General features: G+C 40.4%; 2 protein-coding genes across 2 annotated transcripts in view; both read left to right on the forward strand.

Annotated features, from left to right (window-relative positions):
- Positions 1 to 16,688, forward strand: part of LOC135199336 (major facilitator superfamily domain-containing protein 6-like) — a 79,464-nt gene that overhangs the window by 57,241 nt on the left and 5,535 nt on the right. The gene's annotated exons all lie outside the window — the stretch shown is intronic.
- Positions 6,613 to 16,688, forward strand: part of LOC135199030 (major facilitator superfamily domain-containing protein 6-B-like) — a 21,405-nt gene continuing 11,329 nt past the window's right edge. Inside the window, exons 1-6 of the mRNA XM_064226946.1 lie at positions 6,613 to 6,750; positions 8,658 to 8,835; positions 10,011 to 10,227; positions 11,698 to 11,885; positions 13,066 to 13,432; positions 13,535 to 13,693. Coding sequence (XP_064083016.1) covers positions 8,722 to 8,835; positions 10,011 to 10,227; positions 11,698 to 11,885; positions 13,066 to 13,432; positions 13,535 to 13,693 — 1,045 coding nt within the window. The 5' untranslated portion in view covers positions 6,613 to 6,750; positions 8,658 to 8,721. The remainder of the gene's footprint in view (positions 6,751 to 8,657; positions 8,836 to 10,010; positions 10,228 to 11,697; positions 11,886 to 13,065; positions 13,433 to 13,534; positions 13,694 to 16,688) is intronic.

The raw sequence follows: 16,688 nt of genomic DNA on the forward strand, positions 1-16,688 counted from the left end.
TAGTGTCTTACCGAACAATTATAGAGCCGTGATTTCCACGAGCGGCAGGATACTAAATTCAAATTAGCGCGTCGGCGTCGCCAACACTGGTGGTGATGACGTTCATTCTCCCTCCACTCGCGGGAGAACCAGGTACAACTGCCCAGGTGAATCCAATTCTTTTCCTGCCGGCGTCCGGTGAACATCGGTGGTCGGTGCGGTTGGATGACTTTGCTTCGCTTTTTTCTTGTGGATGATCTTCGGAATTGGTGAAGTACTCTTTTTTGGCGTTGTTGTTATTTTGCTTTTTATTTAGGCGTTGCCATGTCGGATTCTAGTCCGTCGGGAGTTAGGTTTTGCATCTCAGGATGTAAAACTAGATTATCCAAGCTAGAGTATGATTCTCACACTAAATGTGTTAAGTGTAGGGGACAGGTTTGTTCAGCAGATCGAACATGTAACGAGTGTAGTGATTGGACTGATTCTCAATGGAAGTTTTTTAGTTCATACTCGGAGAAATTAGCTAAAGACAGAATTAGAAAAGCAGCGCTTAGGGAAAGTAGACTTAGCTCTGCTTCGTCTTGCGATGCATCTGTTCCTTCTGTTTCTCCTCAAATTGTTATGTCTCCTTTAACTACACCTCCTATTCCTCCTACTAATCCCACTTCTCCGGCTTCCCGTGTAGTTCTTCCGACACCATTGCCAGTCTGGAATCGAGGTTAGATCAGCAAATTTTCGGTACTAGCGAATACGGTTTTGCAACTTGGTAATTCAGTTAAGACGTTTTTGGAGAAAGCGGCTTCAGGTAAGAGTGTAGTTGAGGGTGCGTCTGTCTGTCCTGACACGTCTCCTAGACAAAGGTCACTGTCCAGCTCCCCCGCACCGGGGAGAAGACATACCGGAAGTCCAAGGGAGTCGATCGGGATTTGCCCACAGACAGGCGCCTCTCTTGTTGAGCCTGTTGCGCCTCAACAGGGCTCGGTTAAGCGTTGGAAAGGTGTTGCGGTCAGACGCCTTTCAAATGATTCAAGCGATTCGTCTCCGGTCGCACGGCGCTCTTGGCGAGATTCGCCCGTTTCGCGTCCCTTAAAGAGGCGTTCAGGCGCCGATTCTTCGCCTCCTCCAGTCCAAACGCGGTATAAGGAGCCTGAGAGTAGGGTTGCGCCTCGGCCGTTAGCGGCTCGTTCGTCGCCTCAATCTGTGCCTTTTTCGGCTCCATCTACTAGTAGAGATTGTGGTTTTAGCGCTGTAGCTAGCAGTCTAAGGGTGTTTCTTTAGGCGCTTTTTCGTCTGTTACGCCTGATGCGCCTGTTTCGCCTCGAATTTCGGCGGCTCCGAGCGAGGCGCAAGTAGTTTTTCCGCCTCCTGCTGAACATTTAGGCTCTTCCAAGCCTACGTTAACTGTTTTTGATTCGTCTCTGGCGCCTTTGCGCAAGCAGTTAGAGATGTTAACCAACTGGATGAATGAGTCCAAGGGTGGTTCGAAACCTTCAGATCCGGTTGTAGTTCCGTCTACTTCTTCGGCGGTATCGGAGAATGAAGAAGAAGTAGAGGAGGAGGATTCACATCACCTCTCGTGTTATTCACGTCTCCTTAGATTTCTTCTGGTATCTTATCCAGATTATTTTGAGAAAGCGGCTCCGCGCTCCCCAACTTCGATTTTTTTGATGAGGAGGAAAACTTCAGACCCTCTCCTCCCAAACTTGTTCTATCTAAAGCGGTTAGACATTCGTTGAAAGAGACGGAGAAATGGATGTCTATGAAAAGAGACTTAGGGAAGGCTCTTTTTGCTTACCCTCCCTCTAAGATGCTTAGTAAGAGGTATAGGTTTTATGTAACTGGGGAAGCTCCTTCTCTGGGAGTTTTCTGCCTCCTCCCAGGGAGACTTCTCCAGTTTAATCGACTCCTCTAGAAGATCTGCTTTCGCCGCAGCGAAAGTTTTCTTTACAGCGCCTGAGTTGGACCACGTTGTAAAGAATCAATTTAAACTTTTGGAAGTCTTTAGCTTTCCTTGATTGGACTATTGGCGCTTTAGCGGCCAAGATCGAAGACTGTCCTTCTCTTTCTCAGGAGTTAGCGGAGGATTGGATTGGTGTTCTGTCCTGTGCGGACAAATCCATTTAGGGATGGATGTGATGAGTTAGCTTCGCCTCATCGCCTTTGGTACCCTTAAGAAAAGGCAACTTTGGTGCTCCTTTGCTTCTAAAAGGGTTACGTCCCAACAGAAGTCTGCTCTCTTGTTTGCTCCTTTTGTGAAAGATAACCTCTTTCCAGACGATGTAGTGTTGTCAATTTTCGTCTGCGCTAGATAAGAAATCTACTTCGGATTTACTGGCACAGTCTACTAAGAGACCTAAAGCTCCTGTGGAGACTGTTCCTTCGGTTTCTCCTCTGGCCCAAGCGCCTTTTCGAGGGAGAAAAACCCAAGCGCTTCTTTCGGCCGAAATCGAATTTGCGACCTCAGTTCTAAGGCCTCGGCCAAGGTTAACAAACCTTCCAAATGAAAGCTCGGTTCTTCATGCACCAGTGGGAGCCAGGCTGGCTCTGTTTTGGGAGGAATGGGAAAACAGAGGAGCAGAAGCCTGGGTAGTGCAAGTACTCAAGTTCGGCTATCGTATTCCTCTCGTTTCACCTCCCTCGCTCTCACCTGTGCCAATTCCATTCCAGGCATACTCTCCGGGCTCAGACAAATTTCTGGCGCTAGCCGCAGAAGTGGAAGCGCTTGTTCTCAAAGAAGCGATAGAACAGATAGAAGGGGATTTCTCCAGGCTTTTACAATCGCCTTTTTGTAGTTCCCAAGTCATCAGGGGGCTGGAGGCCGGTTTGGATGTGAGCGCCCTGAACTTGCATGTCCAGAAAACAAAATTTCATATGGAGACCACTCGGTCGGTTCTGGAGTCCATCAGACAGGGGGATTGGATGGTCTCTCTGGACATGCAAGACGCTTATTTTCACATTCCGATACATCGCGAATCTCGGAAGTACCTGAGGTTCATGTTCGAAGGCAAGGTGTTTCAGTTTCGGGCGCTTTGCTTCGGACTAGCGACCGCTCCTCAAGTTTTCACCAGGGTTCTATCCCCGATAGGAAGCTGGCTACACATATTAGGAGTAAGAATCTCCCTCTATCTGGACGATTGGCTTCTCCGGTCGGAATCAGAGAGTCGGTGCATGAAGGACCTTGGAACAACTCTGGATCTTGCCAGAAAGTTAGGAATTCTGGTCAACAAACAGAAGTCCCAGTTGGTTCCATCTCAGAGCATCCTTTATTTGGGGATGATTCTGAATGCTCAAGTTTTCGGGCTTTTCTGTCCCGAAGAGGGTTCAAGGCTGTCTGGAGACAGTTCAGGAGTTCTTGGACAAAAAGGTAAGTTCTGCCAATCAGTGGATGAGGCTCCTGGGCAAATTGACGTCAGTGGAGAAATTTGTGACGTTGGGAAGACTGCACATGAGACCTCTGCAGTTTTTCCTGAGAGCCTCTTGGTGCAGGAAGACACAACCAGACTCGATTACCTTTCCTGTCACAGATCAAATAAAAGAGGACCTAAGGTGGTGGCTCTCTCGAGCAAGGTTGGAAGAAGGGTTAGATTTACGACCCATCCTCCCGAACCTACAGTTCTTTTCCGACGCATCGGACACAGGTTGGGGAGCCCTACTGGGAAATCAACGGACTTCAGGAGCTTGGTCGGAGAAGGAGAAGAAGTTCCACATAAATGTAAAGGAACTGTTAGCAATTTTCTTGGGGCTCAGACAGTTTCGGAGCTTAGTAGAAGGTCGAGTAGTGGCAGTGCATTCCGACAACTCCACGGCTCTCTCGTACGTGCGGAAACAGGGGGGACTCAGTCTTTCTCTCTGTACGAAGTAGCCAAGGATATCCTCCTGTGGTCAAACGAAGCGAAGGTTCAGCTAGTCCCGAGATTTGTTCCGGGAAAGATGAACGTCCTGGCGGACGAGTTAAGTCGTCAACAGCAAGTGTTACTCTGGAGTGGACTTTGGACAACAAGATTTGTCAGAAACTTTGGCGCCTTTGGGACGACCGTCAATAGACCTGTCGCGACATCAAGGAACAACCGTCTTCCTCTCTTTGTTCTCCAGTCCCAGATCCTCTAGCTTGGTCGGTGGACGCAATGCTGTTGGATTGGTCGGGTCTGGAAGCTTATGCATTCCCTCCGTTCGGTCTAATAAGAGAGGTGCTGAACAAGTTCATGTCGCACAGCCAATGTAACGCTAACGTTAATCGCTCCCTTTTGGCCCAGGAAAGAGTGGTTCCCGGACCTTCTCCAGTTGTTAGTAGACTTCCCCAGACTTCTTCCTCCAGAGAAGTGGCTTCTCAAACAACCTCACTTCAAGAGGTTCCACCAAAACTTGTCCGCTCTAGCTCTGACAGGGTTCAGACTGTCCGGAATCTTGTCAGAGCGAAAGGATTTTCAAGAAGAGCTGCAGAAGCTATCGCTCGTTGTAGGAGAGAGTCTTAACAAACTCTATCAAGGGAAGTGGAGAATCTTCAGAGAGTGGTGTAGAAGTGCTAAAGTCTCTAATTCGGACCTCTTTACCAGAAATAGCAGATTTTCTTCTATTTCTTAGGAACTCTAAGAAGCTGGCTCCTTCGACGATCAGAGGATATAGAGCCATGCTCTCTTCGGTTTTTCGACATCGAGGTTTGGATATTTCCTCCAATTCAGATCTGTCGGACCTCATTAGGTCTTTCGAAACCACTAAGCTCCCGCAAGATACAGTGGCTTGGAACTTAGATGTGGTGCTTAAGTTCCTCATGGGGCCACCGTTTGAGCCTTTGAAGTCGGCTTCACTCAGGAACTTGACTAAGAAGGCACTCTTTCTTATTGCACTAGCTTCTGCTAAGCGTGTCGGCGAATTGCACGCTATAGACAAAAGAGTCGGTTTCTCTCAAGGCAATGCTGTATTTTCGGTATCTTTGACCTTTCTAGCCAAAAATGAGAATCCTTCTAATCCTTGGCCGAGGAGTTTTGTGGTAAGGAACTTATCTGATTTGGTTGGACATGAGGAGGAAGAAAGGCTCTTATGTCCAGTCAGGGCTATTAAGCAGTATCTGTTTGCCACTAAGGGTATTAGAGGACAATCTTCTAAGCTCTGGACCTCGGTTTCAAAATCCCTCTCGTCCTCTTTCTAAGAATGCTATATCGTTCTTTATTAGAGAGCTTTTCAGGGAAGCTCACTCGCAGTCCGAGAACGACAATCTTTCCGTTCTGAGAGTTAAAGCTCACGAGGTTAGAGCAGTGGCAACTTCTTTAGCATTCAGAAAGAATTTATCTTTAGCTTCGATTCTTCAGAGCACGTTCTGGAGATCGAATTCGGTTTTTGCGAGTCATTATCTCAAAGAGATAGAAACGGTTTTCGAGAATTGTAAAACGTTAGGTCCGGTGGCGGTTTCTGGCATGGTGTTGGGAGAAACGGCACAGGGGTCGTCACCTCTATGCTAACTTTTCACCTTGAATAGGTTGTCGAGTTCAAGGGAAGCTGGGGGTACTGAGTACCTGGGATACTCACCAGTCTGTTAGGTCAGATTTTACAATGGTTGGGTATATATGTTTTTAAATCTGGTGTTGGTGACAAATGTTTTGTATGATTGAATTTCTGGTCTTAGCCCAGGGCAAGGGCAATCTTTGTTGTTACTATCCTCCATCAGTCAGCCTTGACTCGCTTGAACTACGGAAGGATTCCACTCCTGTAGAGGCTAACTTTGGTCAAATTCCAATTCCTCTACAATAGTAAGAAGAGCACCGACCAGAGGCAGTAACAGTCTGCTGTAGCTCTCTTACAAGGTAAGGTACAACAGACACCTTGAGTGTTTACTGGTATTGCAATAAATGTAACCATTTAAAAATACTAGTGGTCCACTGAATCCCACCTTCCCATAAATGTGTAATCAGCTCTATAATTGTTCGGTAAGACACTACAATAAAAATGAAATTTTCATTATTAAAATGAAGTTTTATTGTATACTTACCGAACAATTATGATTATACCCACCCTCCTCCCCTTAGGTGGACGGACGGGCAGAAAGAATTGGATTCACCTGGGCAGTTGTACCTGGTTCTCCCGCGAGTGGAGGGAGATGACGTCATCACCACCAGTGTTGGCGACGCCGACGCGCTAAATTTGAATTTAGTATCCTGCCGCTCGTGGAAATCACGGCTCTATAATTGTTCGGTAAGTATACAATAAAACTTCATTTTAATAATGAAAATTTCATTTTTTGTTGAAGGGAAGGTCTTAGATGAGCATGTGTGTAACTTTGGGAACAGACTGGACGGGAGCCGGGGTTTTGAGGGAAGTAAGAAGGTACTATTACATGTACAGCCTAGATGAACTGTCTTCCACAAACAGGCTACAATAAGTTCGTTTCGGAATTGAAATAAGTTGTATGTTATTCACAATATTATTTTTGTACAATATTTAGTGTAGTGTAAATGCTATTATGTCATCTGATGACTGGAAATTGATTGTAGTGTAGCTGTCTAATAATTACTGTCTATGAAACAGCTCTCACAAATTTTTCAATAGCTTACAAATGTTTATAACTTCAAAAGTGAAAAGTTTTAATCAGTGACTTTTTTTCTCGACAGTCTGTACTTTTGCCCTCCTTTGCCCTCTGATGCAAATGCAAAATCAAGTAATTTACTGCTCGACTGCACTGCGCCCACCAGCTACTTGAAGCTCTGTACGAAGAGAGAAAAGTGCGGGAGCAACGATTTTCTGAGTTCCATTCAAGACAACCAGACAGTGACTTGCCAGGTGAGGAAGGACTTTCAGTTTGCTTAGTTGTGTGTTTAGAGATTCTGATTCTTTTTGGGGCTAAGTAGAGAGGATGAACCTTACAGACCCTACAGCTCGTTCGGGACGCCCCAGGTCCCTCAGTGTGAAGCACCTCTAATGTTTACCAGAGAATTGCTAATGCATCTTCCGGTATATTTTGCTTCTTCCAACCTTGGATGGTCTGGGATGCAGCTTGATATTTGTCGAGCTTATTCTTAAACACTTTTAGAGTTGGCTTAGTACTTTGATCCTTCATAAGATGGAGTAATGCTATTGAGGAGTATTGTACATTATTCGTTCATATGGAAGATATGATTGGGCAGCCGTGACGCTTGAAACTGAAGTACCGTAGTCCGAATGAAATTATACAAATGAGGCATAATGTCTATTAGCACACATCAGAGAAAGATTATCTGTGCACCATTAAATATTACAGTACAATGCTTTTTAAGTAATTAGAGATTACTGTTAATGTATTTTTCTATAAGTTTGTGTCATGCTCACTTATTCAGAGTAAATGTTAGTTTTCCAACTATTCTATTTATGTGAAAAGCACATATCTGGCCTCTTTCAGAATCTTGCTATCTTGTTATTTAACAGTAACTCATAATATTTATATACAGAGGAACCTCGGTTTTTGTGCATAATCCATCCTGGAACCTCCCACAAAATCCGAAATGTACAAAAAAACTACAACAATTCCTATAAGGAATAATGTAAATGCAATTAATGCGTTCCAGATTTCCAAAGATATTAACAAAAAATATATTCCATGGGGAATAAAAACAGATTTACCTACAGAAAACAATGAGAAATAAATATAAAGGACTATTGAAATAAATAAATGAACATTTAACTTCACTCTTACCTTTAGGGAAACACCTGTTAGTGGATGGAAGACAGAGAGGAGGGGAGAGGAAGGTGGAGAGGTTAATGTTTGGAAGGAGAATCTCCCTCCAGAAGGACTTCAGGTATCAAGGACCTATCAGGGGTTATAATTGCTCTTTGTTTTTTACTGGCACTAGGACCAAGACTATGAGTTTACTGGACCCCTGTCGCACAACAAAACTGTTTAGAGACATTGTTTCTGCTGTTTCTTTAAAATTTGCCTTAAATTAAACACAGCATTGTCTTTAAACATGGAGACATGGATTACTTCTTTGTTGGGATGATAATTCTCCACAAAATTTCTTACATCCTTTCCACTGGCAAACACGTGTCTTTAATCCCTGAAGTAGGCACATTATATATGCCCATCGTTTTCTGAATTTTTCAAACCAGCCTCTGCTGGCCTAAATTCACTAACAGCAGCGCTTGTTGTAGGCATTTTCCTCACTTGGATTGGCATACATCTTCCTCCAACAACTTTCCTACGAGTTCTTTCTTGAATTCTATAGTGTTTCCAACCTTTTTTTGGCCCCATGATGGTTTATTTAGCAGTTGCACTCAAATAAAAAAGCACAAAGCACAAAAACAACGAACTCAAAAGCAGAATGGGTTGCAAAAAAGATGGGATTCCTTGTTTGGGCCCAGTCATGAGCTGGGCCCTGGATGGAGCTTTTCTAAGTGTACTAAAACTGAGGAAACGTACAATAACCGAGACAAAATTTTGTAGAAAAAAAAAGTCTACAAAAACCAAAATGTACAAAAAGAGAGGCATACGAAAACCGAGGTTTGACTGTATTAGTGATGCAACTACTGTTCCACTTTTTTGTTTGTTACGTGAAAAATGAAGCACAAGATTTCTTAACTTAGTGCCTGATAATAATTCATGATTACAAACTTCATGTTAGACATCGTAGTAGTTGCTTCAGTTTTTTATTGCTGAAACAATTGTTTTTCATTTTCAGAAAGTTATTTGTCTAATGGTTCCATGCATATTTCAGGTGGAGCTTTACGGAGCTCGGGAAAACATAGAAACAAATATGTGAATCTTGGAATACTTCATCTATGTGCCTGGAAGACCGTCTCACCTTCAAAGCTACAACTAAAGTGTCTCACTTTGATAAAGGAGGCCTGTGTACGTTTTTCCCCGTTAATACCATCAATCTCTATGGTGAAGAGGTATGTTCATATCACGCATTGTTTGTGCTATAAGCAGATGTTATATTATTACTTATGCATACTACCCAGGAGAGACAGAATCAGCCAAGTGCAGAGTTTCTGTTACAGAGTGAAGAACTTGAGTCACTTAGTCCACCACAGGGGAGCGATCTCCATTTCAGTTTCGATTGTTCAGCTTGCTTTGCAAGTGGTTGATGGCAGTGTTTCTTGATTTTACATCATTGCTATGTTACAGAAGAATTCATTTTAGATCATAATTTCATGATTTGCAGGCTTACGAGCATCTTGTAGTAAGAAATGTAAAATTCCGCCCTATTTTATGTATATATTTTGCATTTTATACAGCCAGCAGTGCCTCCACTTTATTTACAAATGCTGTAGCTAGGTTTCCCTAATATGCTTAGGTATTTAGTACCTGGATTTGAGCCTTTTATTTTTATTTATTATATTTTGGACATCAGGACTTTATTCTGCATGTTCATTTTGTCCTTGTACATAATATACTGCATTTTACTTCATTAACCTTGACATTTAGGCAGTTTTTAAATGTTTTGTATAATTTTTTCCTAGTTTTTGTATCTCTGTTGTGGTAGAAAGGGAAAGTAATTTTACTCTTGGAATGCCATTGGTGTGTTCTGCCCCAAACAACTTTTTGGGTGCATCAGTTAAAAGTCTGACCTCAGATACAGTAAATAGAAATGCTGGTTCACAGTTTAGGGGCAACATAGAAGCATGTGTTTTTCAGAGTTTGGTCTTACCATAAAGAGAACTCAAAACAGTCATTCATCTCAAGTTCAGAGACTTCCGGACGTGTTCCCGGAGGAGGGTTGCTGTTTTATAAAGTATCTTTGACAACATTGAAAGCATTCCTTCCAGTATCCTTTCACCCTCCCCATCTGCCTCCCTTTTTATCTCTTAGATACGTCAATTCATTCTTCTCTCTTCTTGCTGGGCTTTTCAACTTCAGCCATTTTTTCCCTCCAAGTTTAGTGCTCGTTCAAGGGGGAATCTTTTGGGTCAGTTATCTGTTTTATAATTAATAATTATGGCATCAATATTTGGTTTTTGCTTGCGCCTTTAGTGAGATCAAGTTAACAGCTGAAATGGGAATTTGACTAAATAAAGTTCTGCTTGATTATGAAATGTCTTTCAAGGAATGTTTTGTCCCCCATCAGATTGTGTATCCAACGTGTCCGGATATAATTCGTGCAAACAGCAGCGTGCTCTGCGATGACAAAGGTTTCATGAACTACATTGGCACTTCGGGGGTATCGTACGAGGAAATGATCTCGCACTACGAGTTTTGGTTGTACCTCATATGCATCATTATTGCTTGGTCTGGGTTTGCCATCACAGTTGTCATGTCTGATACTGTTTGCTTCCAGCTGTTGGGTGAGTTATTCATCTTTCTTTGTATTAGAGCTACTCAAGTATTCATCTCTTTGTATTAGAGCTGCTCAAAACCTTATGTTTTGGAGAATGCCAGTAGGAACTATGAGGCACCTTTTGTTACTTTAGTTCACTGGATGTGTTTTCATAGTACATTGTGTTTTGCTACTTAATTTGTTATTCACACACATTTCTAAGCTATTTACAAAGTCAAGTGTTTATAATTTGGGATTAACAGTCTCTCAACTGTTGGTAGTCCAGGCAATGAATGTTTTGTCTTTATAAGAAATATAATTGAATTGAGAAAAAAAATGTTTCTTGTGCTCTAGAACACTTAAAATAATTAACATGAATATTAAGGTAATGTTCAGGAACATTTATATTATCTATATTATTGGCAGTTAATGTTTGTTGTAAAATCTCTCTCTCTCTATTCTCTCTCTCTCTCTCGCTCTCTCTCTCTCTCTCTCTCTTCTCATCATAAGTGGGCTTCATTGTGAATAGGAAATGATTGAATGAACTAGAACAATGTTGTATTTTATATCAGGCATGGCTATATAAAGTGTTTGTAATGCATATGTTAACTGACTTGAAGATATAAACTGAATAAACATCACTTAAGTAGCACTCTGATTGATGATATAGACAATTCATCGCCTGATTTGGAACTGTGCTGTATACGATAGCCCTTCCATTCCTACCAACATCCTCCAATTTAAATTTTGATGAAATGCTATGATTATTTTTTTCTTTATTTTTCTTGTTGTATACTGATGATAACATTATTACTGTAGTTGTATGTAGAATATTCTCATACAATATACATTGTCTCAACTAGCAGGGGTAACTCAGGCTATGTTGGCTCATATTGTAGTCTAGATTGACTATACTCTGTTTTTTTTCCATCTGTCCATCCGCCTGTGGTGTTTTCGCATGGTAACAGTGCGTCCCGGGCTTTAAATAGTTACGCTATGTGTAAGTTTAGGTAAATAAAAGGATATGGGTGTACATTTGCAACAGAAAAGTGTTTTAATAATTTACTGTGTGCGAATTACACCGTTAATATTAGAAATAGGATATAATTTAAAGCCCAGGACGCAGTGTTACCATGTGCAAACACCACAGGCGGATGGACAGATGGAAAAAATGGTGCAGCTGAGGAAAAGCGGAAAGTGTATGAAAGGTATTGTCATTTGAACACGACAAACTCTATTATGGCTTGCCCAAAGGATTGGTGTTCAAGTTTGAGGTGAAACTTGAACCAGGGTAGAGTTAAAGAGGTTGGACAGCTGCATATAAAGAAACCAAGGGGAATGGGTGAGAGGTAAAAGCCAGAAAATTAATATATTTGGGTACTACCCTGTGCAGCCTCTATAACTGCTACAGGAAATGATTGATGCTTTTTTTTCCTTAACATCTTTTCTGTGGAAAAAGTTTAGTGAATAAACAGTTCATTTTTTTCCTTAAACGCAGGTGCTGCCAGTAATAAGTACGGTCAGCAGCGTTTGTTTGGCTCCCTGGGATGGGGAACCTTGGTGATCATCACAGGTGGATTGATCGATTATGCATCTGAGGGAGATGCAGAGAAGGACTATACCCCGGCTTTTGTTCTTTGCGTCGCAGTCTTGTTCATCGATCTCTTTGTGGCCTCTCGCCTTCATGTAAGTTCTTTGGCATGTTATTCTTTTTAATTTTTTTTAATTTTAGATAGAGTTTAGAATAAAGTATGCATGAGCCTGTAGAAGCAGTCATGGTTTTCAATGTTCTGGAATGAGTTCAGTTCAGTAACTTTAGTGTTATGTATTGGACACAAAGGTTGCCAAGTTATCATGAGTAGTTTTGGGACTGGAATGTTATTACATTCATTAAGTACTGTAATGTTGTTAAGAAATATCTTTGGTAAGGTTAAAACTGTAGTAGTTTTGGAAGGCACCGCCTCCATAGTATCTTTGAAATGCACTGCATAATTCTCACATCTCGTTCGTCCTACAGATTGAGGGCAATGAAAAAGCAGAGAGGAACTGCAGGTTCTGTAGTGAGCTGATGTGTGACGCCCCGAATTGTCCTCGTTTGTTTGTTTTGTGCTGCGTCATTGTTGGCATTTCCACTGGAATTCTTTGGACATTCCAGGTAAGGTTTCTCTTTTGTTGCCTAGTGCAATATGTCTGTTCATATGTTTAGACTTAAAAAGTTCAAGCAAAAATGCAGTGCGTTACTATCCTAAAACAGTCATCATTTTATTTTAATACTTTACATACATTTTATGTATTTATTGATTCATTTTTTGTTTTCTAAAACCTTATCTCTTCTTTTTTGTATTTCCTATTATTGTCTGTTACTTCTTTCAATTGAACACAATATTCTTTGGAAGCAAGTATTCCAAGTCAGTGCCCTGTGGGCTTGTTCCATATGAATAGGGTTCATCTGAATATACTACTACTAATAATAATAATATTAATAATAATAATAAGTATAAATTTAACTGATATCCCAAAGGCATTGTAAGTTTGACCATCAGTAATCATTTTGGTTAAAGAATGTTGCTGAACAGAAGTTAAAGGAAGATTTTGTTTGATACACAATTCATGTAGCCTTTTCGTGGCTATTTTCTGCAATATTGCCCTCATTTTCATTGGACATAACAATCTTTGACATAATTATATCCCACCAAATTTTTTTTCAACAATAAGTGGTGGACCATTTACCTATTCCGCTTCCGATTTGTTTCTGTTTTTGTTGTGGGTGGTTAAGACTAATGTCTGCCTTGATTTTAAATTATACCTATTAGTCAGGTGCCTTCAGATTGTAGGGTTTTACCATATTTTTTTTTTAATTTTTCAGCTCATGTTAGTGGAAGATGTTGCCTTTGAATGGAACTGCCACTTCCAAGCCTTGAAGCTCCTGCAGGGTCTTATTATGGGTGTCCAGTGTTTTGGTGGAGAATTACCATTCTTCTTCCTCTCTGGTTGGTTCATCAAGAAGCTAGGCCATGTCCATGCAATGTCTCTGGTTATTGGTGTGTTTGGCATCCGCTACATTCTGTATTACACTGTAACAAACCCTTGGGTTTTCTTGCCCATCGAACTCATGAATGGGTTTACATTCGGTATCTTTTACGCCACCATGACATCATACGCAAGCCACATAGCTCCTCTTGGTACAGAAGCGACAATGCAGGGCATTGTTGGTGCAGCTTTTGAAGGAATTGGTAAGTTAAATACCTCTCTTTGTTACTCTGTGAATCAATATTTATATTTACAATATCTATTTACAATCTTCTTGAGCTAATAGTATTTTGAAACCTTTCTAGGTATTGCTATTGGTGGCTTTGTTGGAGGTGCTGTCTTTGCAACAGTTGGGGGTTCTAAGATGTTCCTCTTCACGGGAATATTCAACTTAATTTTTGCAGCCATCCATGTAACCCTTCAGATTCTTCTTGACAGGCTGTGGATTGGGTCTGTTTCATCAGGTAGGTGAATATAATTGAAATGTTAGATGTTTTTACTTTTAATTACCTGATACTTTAATCAATCAGTTCCTGGTTGAAAGTTTCAGACTGTCATGGAGTCCACCTCCCTATTACAATTTGTTAGTGACTAGGGAAGAAAAGTTGGGGGAAAGTAAATTGTAAAGAGTTGACAGCTAAATGGGATGATGGCAAAGGGAAAGGGATGAAAAGTAAATGATAGAAAGCTATGTGGCCAGGCAGAAAATCTTTATTGTAGAGATTAATGAATGTTACCTGTTTGGGAAGATCATAATAGCGTCTTGTCATTTATCCCAGTGATGAATTAGTCTACTGTGTTTTGAGTGTTTTTGGTTTAGTAAATGATGGTTTACACCTGTGAAATTGTTCTGCTCATATTTAAGGAACCGTTTAATTTATAGTATTTATTTTTTAAGAGTTTGGAGAAAAAGAGTAAGAATGAGTTTCCATGGACTGTCCAGCCTTGTACTATAAAATCTAAAAGGTTAGGTGATAAGGAAATAAGCTCTTATCAGATTAGGAGAACTGATTTCTCTCGCTATCAGTGTTTACTTGAACACAGTAAGGTTGAAGAATGTTTTTCAGTCTTATACAGTACTTATTCATTTCTAGAATTATTTCCTTACCTTGTTCATTTCAGAACACTAACATTGGGTCTTGCATAATATACAATAAGTTATCATGTTTTATATGATTGTTTGGCATGCATGTGAATTTTTTAGAACGAGTGATCATAAGTTTCTAGAATAGTCTTAAATGATCGTACTTTTGAAATGTACAGGCTGAGGATTGGATGAGGAAGCAGTGACAAGCTGCTTTGGGAGGTTGTGAATCACTTCACACGATATTGATAGTTTACTAGCACACTTCACATATGTTGAGCAATCACAGATGTGCATATCTATAGATTACAGCCATTGAGTACATAATCCTGTCCTTAAAGTATGAGATGCAGTTTGGTTTACAATACAGTATTTCTCTGTGATTTATCATGATAAAATGTAAGATTGGGAGGCCAGACAACAGGTGCTCTACCCCCTCAAAATAAGAGCAAGTTGCAGTAGCTCATTATGAAAATCGTTCAACCTCAGAGGGAGGAAGGACTTTGGACTCGCACTTGGAGTGGTTTCTCAGAGTCATGACCAGCTGTGGATTCTAAAGTTGGTGTAAGGGTTGGTTAAATCACCAAAGGTAACGACATGAACAAAATCAAGTCTGCCCACAACATACAGAGGTAGGTTTCCTGAATCCATGGAAGTTCAAGATTCAAGAGGAAAAAACTGGGAGTTTCTCTTCGAGGGAAAAAGGTGATGAAATACACTGAATGACTAACTTTCATCCAAGAAGGTCTGACACTTTGCTGTGAAAAAACAAAAAGCAACATGCTTAAATTCTTGGTTGCTTTAAGCATGAAAAATATATGGGAAGTCAGTCCCAAGAGGAACTTGGGTGAAGAGCTGCACACCTTTAGTTCTGTTGGAGTCACATAGGTTAAAGAGACTTCCAAGAGCTAGCAAGAAGAGGTTCCACTAAGCTAAGATTTTCTAAGGGAAACACCAATCCAATAAGGCTCCATTATGATATAAACTAAAATTTACAGCTTATATTGAAGGGGATTTGCTTCAAAATTTTGCATGATGTTTTTCAATTAATGCTTATTAAATGCAGGCAAGCAAACAAAAGAAAATTGACTTCTAACTTCATGTGATGTATTTAAAAAAAAATTTACTGTTTTATTCATTAAACAAAATTTATAGCCAAAAAATATTTTTCTTAATTTAATTTTTAACTTAAGTAGATATGTAAAATTAAAAGGTTAATTGAATTTCATTCTCTTACCTCTGAGAAATAAATTTTTTCATTCATAGAAAACTGAATTTAAAACGTTGTCTATTTCTTATATTTATGAGTTTCCTGTCTTGTACCATATTTGATTTAGTTAGGTGTTGACATGCTGATGTTTACCCATTGCCAGTAAAAACAAATTTGCTAGAAATGGGGTAATGTATATTACTTTCTAAACACACAATGTTTATCTATTGGTGGTGTATGTATAATTACATGTACTGTACTGTTCTTACTTACATTTAAAATTTTTAAAAACTTATTTTATCTGTTTTTCTAATGACTGATCTTCGGTACTTCTTTACCTTTTGTTACCTCTTTTGAATAAACACCGTATTCTTTGGAAGCTTGAATTTCAGTTCAGTGGTCCCTTTGGGCTTATTTCTTGTGAATAGGGTTCATCTTCTGTATATAATAATAATAATAATTAATATAATAATAATAATAATAATATTATTATTAACAATTACTCCTAAGGAGGCAGGATGCAACCCAGAACCCCACACTATAAATACCACGCAGTCGAATTGAAGGATTGTGATAGACCAAAAAAAAATAAATAATAATAATATGGTAATATATTAATATTAATGATAATAGTTATAGAAATGCATGCTGAAAAATTTGTCAAAATACATTTGTACATTCTGAAAAAGTATACTACAGGCAGTCCCCAGTTATCGGCGGGGGTTCCGTTCACAGCAGGGTGCTGATAAGAGGAAACCGCCGTTAGCCGAAACCCTATGATTTATGGCGCTTGTGGGCACCAAGGTTCGGTTAATGGCGCTGATAACCGGTTAATGGCACCTCTGTTAGATATCTTATGGCACCATAACTCTATTATCGGATTTTATGGTGCTAGACAAGTGCCATAAAACCGGAACGCCGTTAATTGGGTCTGCCAATAACCAGGGACTGCCTGGAAATAAAGTCTTTCATGTTGAAGTAATTTTTTATGTAACATTATATCTTAAGTATTTTGGTTACGGTGTACTTGCTAAGTATTGCTGGGTTTCAGATCCTACAGGTTCGCCCATCAGGTACGTGCCTCCCAGTGAAAGCATGAGACCAGTGGCTGCAGAAGAGGATTGAGGAAGGTGCCGGAGAAGCTTGCAATGAAGGAGCAACTGAG

This window comes from Macrobrachium nipponense, chromosome 25 (assembly GCF_015104395.2).
Source record: "Macrobrachium nipponense isolate FS-2020 chromosome 25, ASM1510439v2, whole genome shotgun sequence".
Classification (NCBI taxonomy): Eukaryota; Metazoa; Arthropoda; class Malacostraca; order Decapoda; family Palaemonidae; genus Macrobrachium; species Macrobrachium nipponense.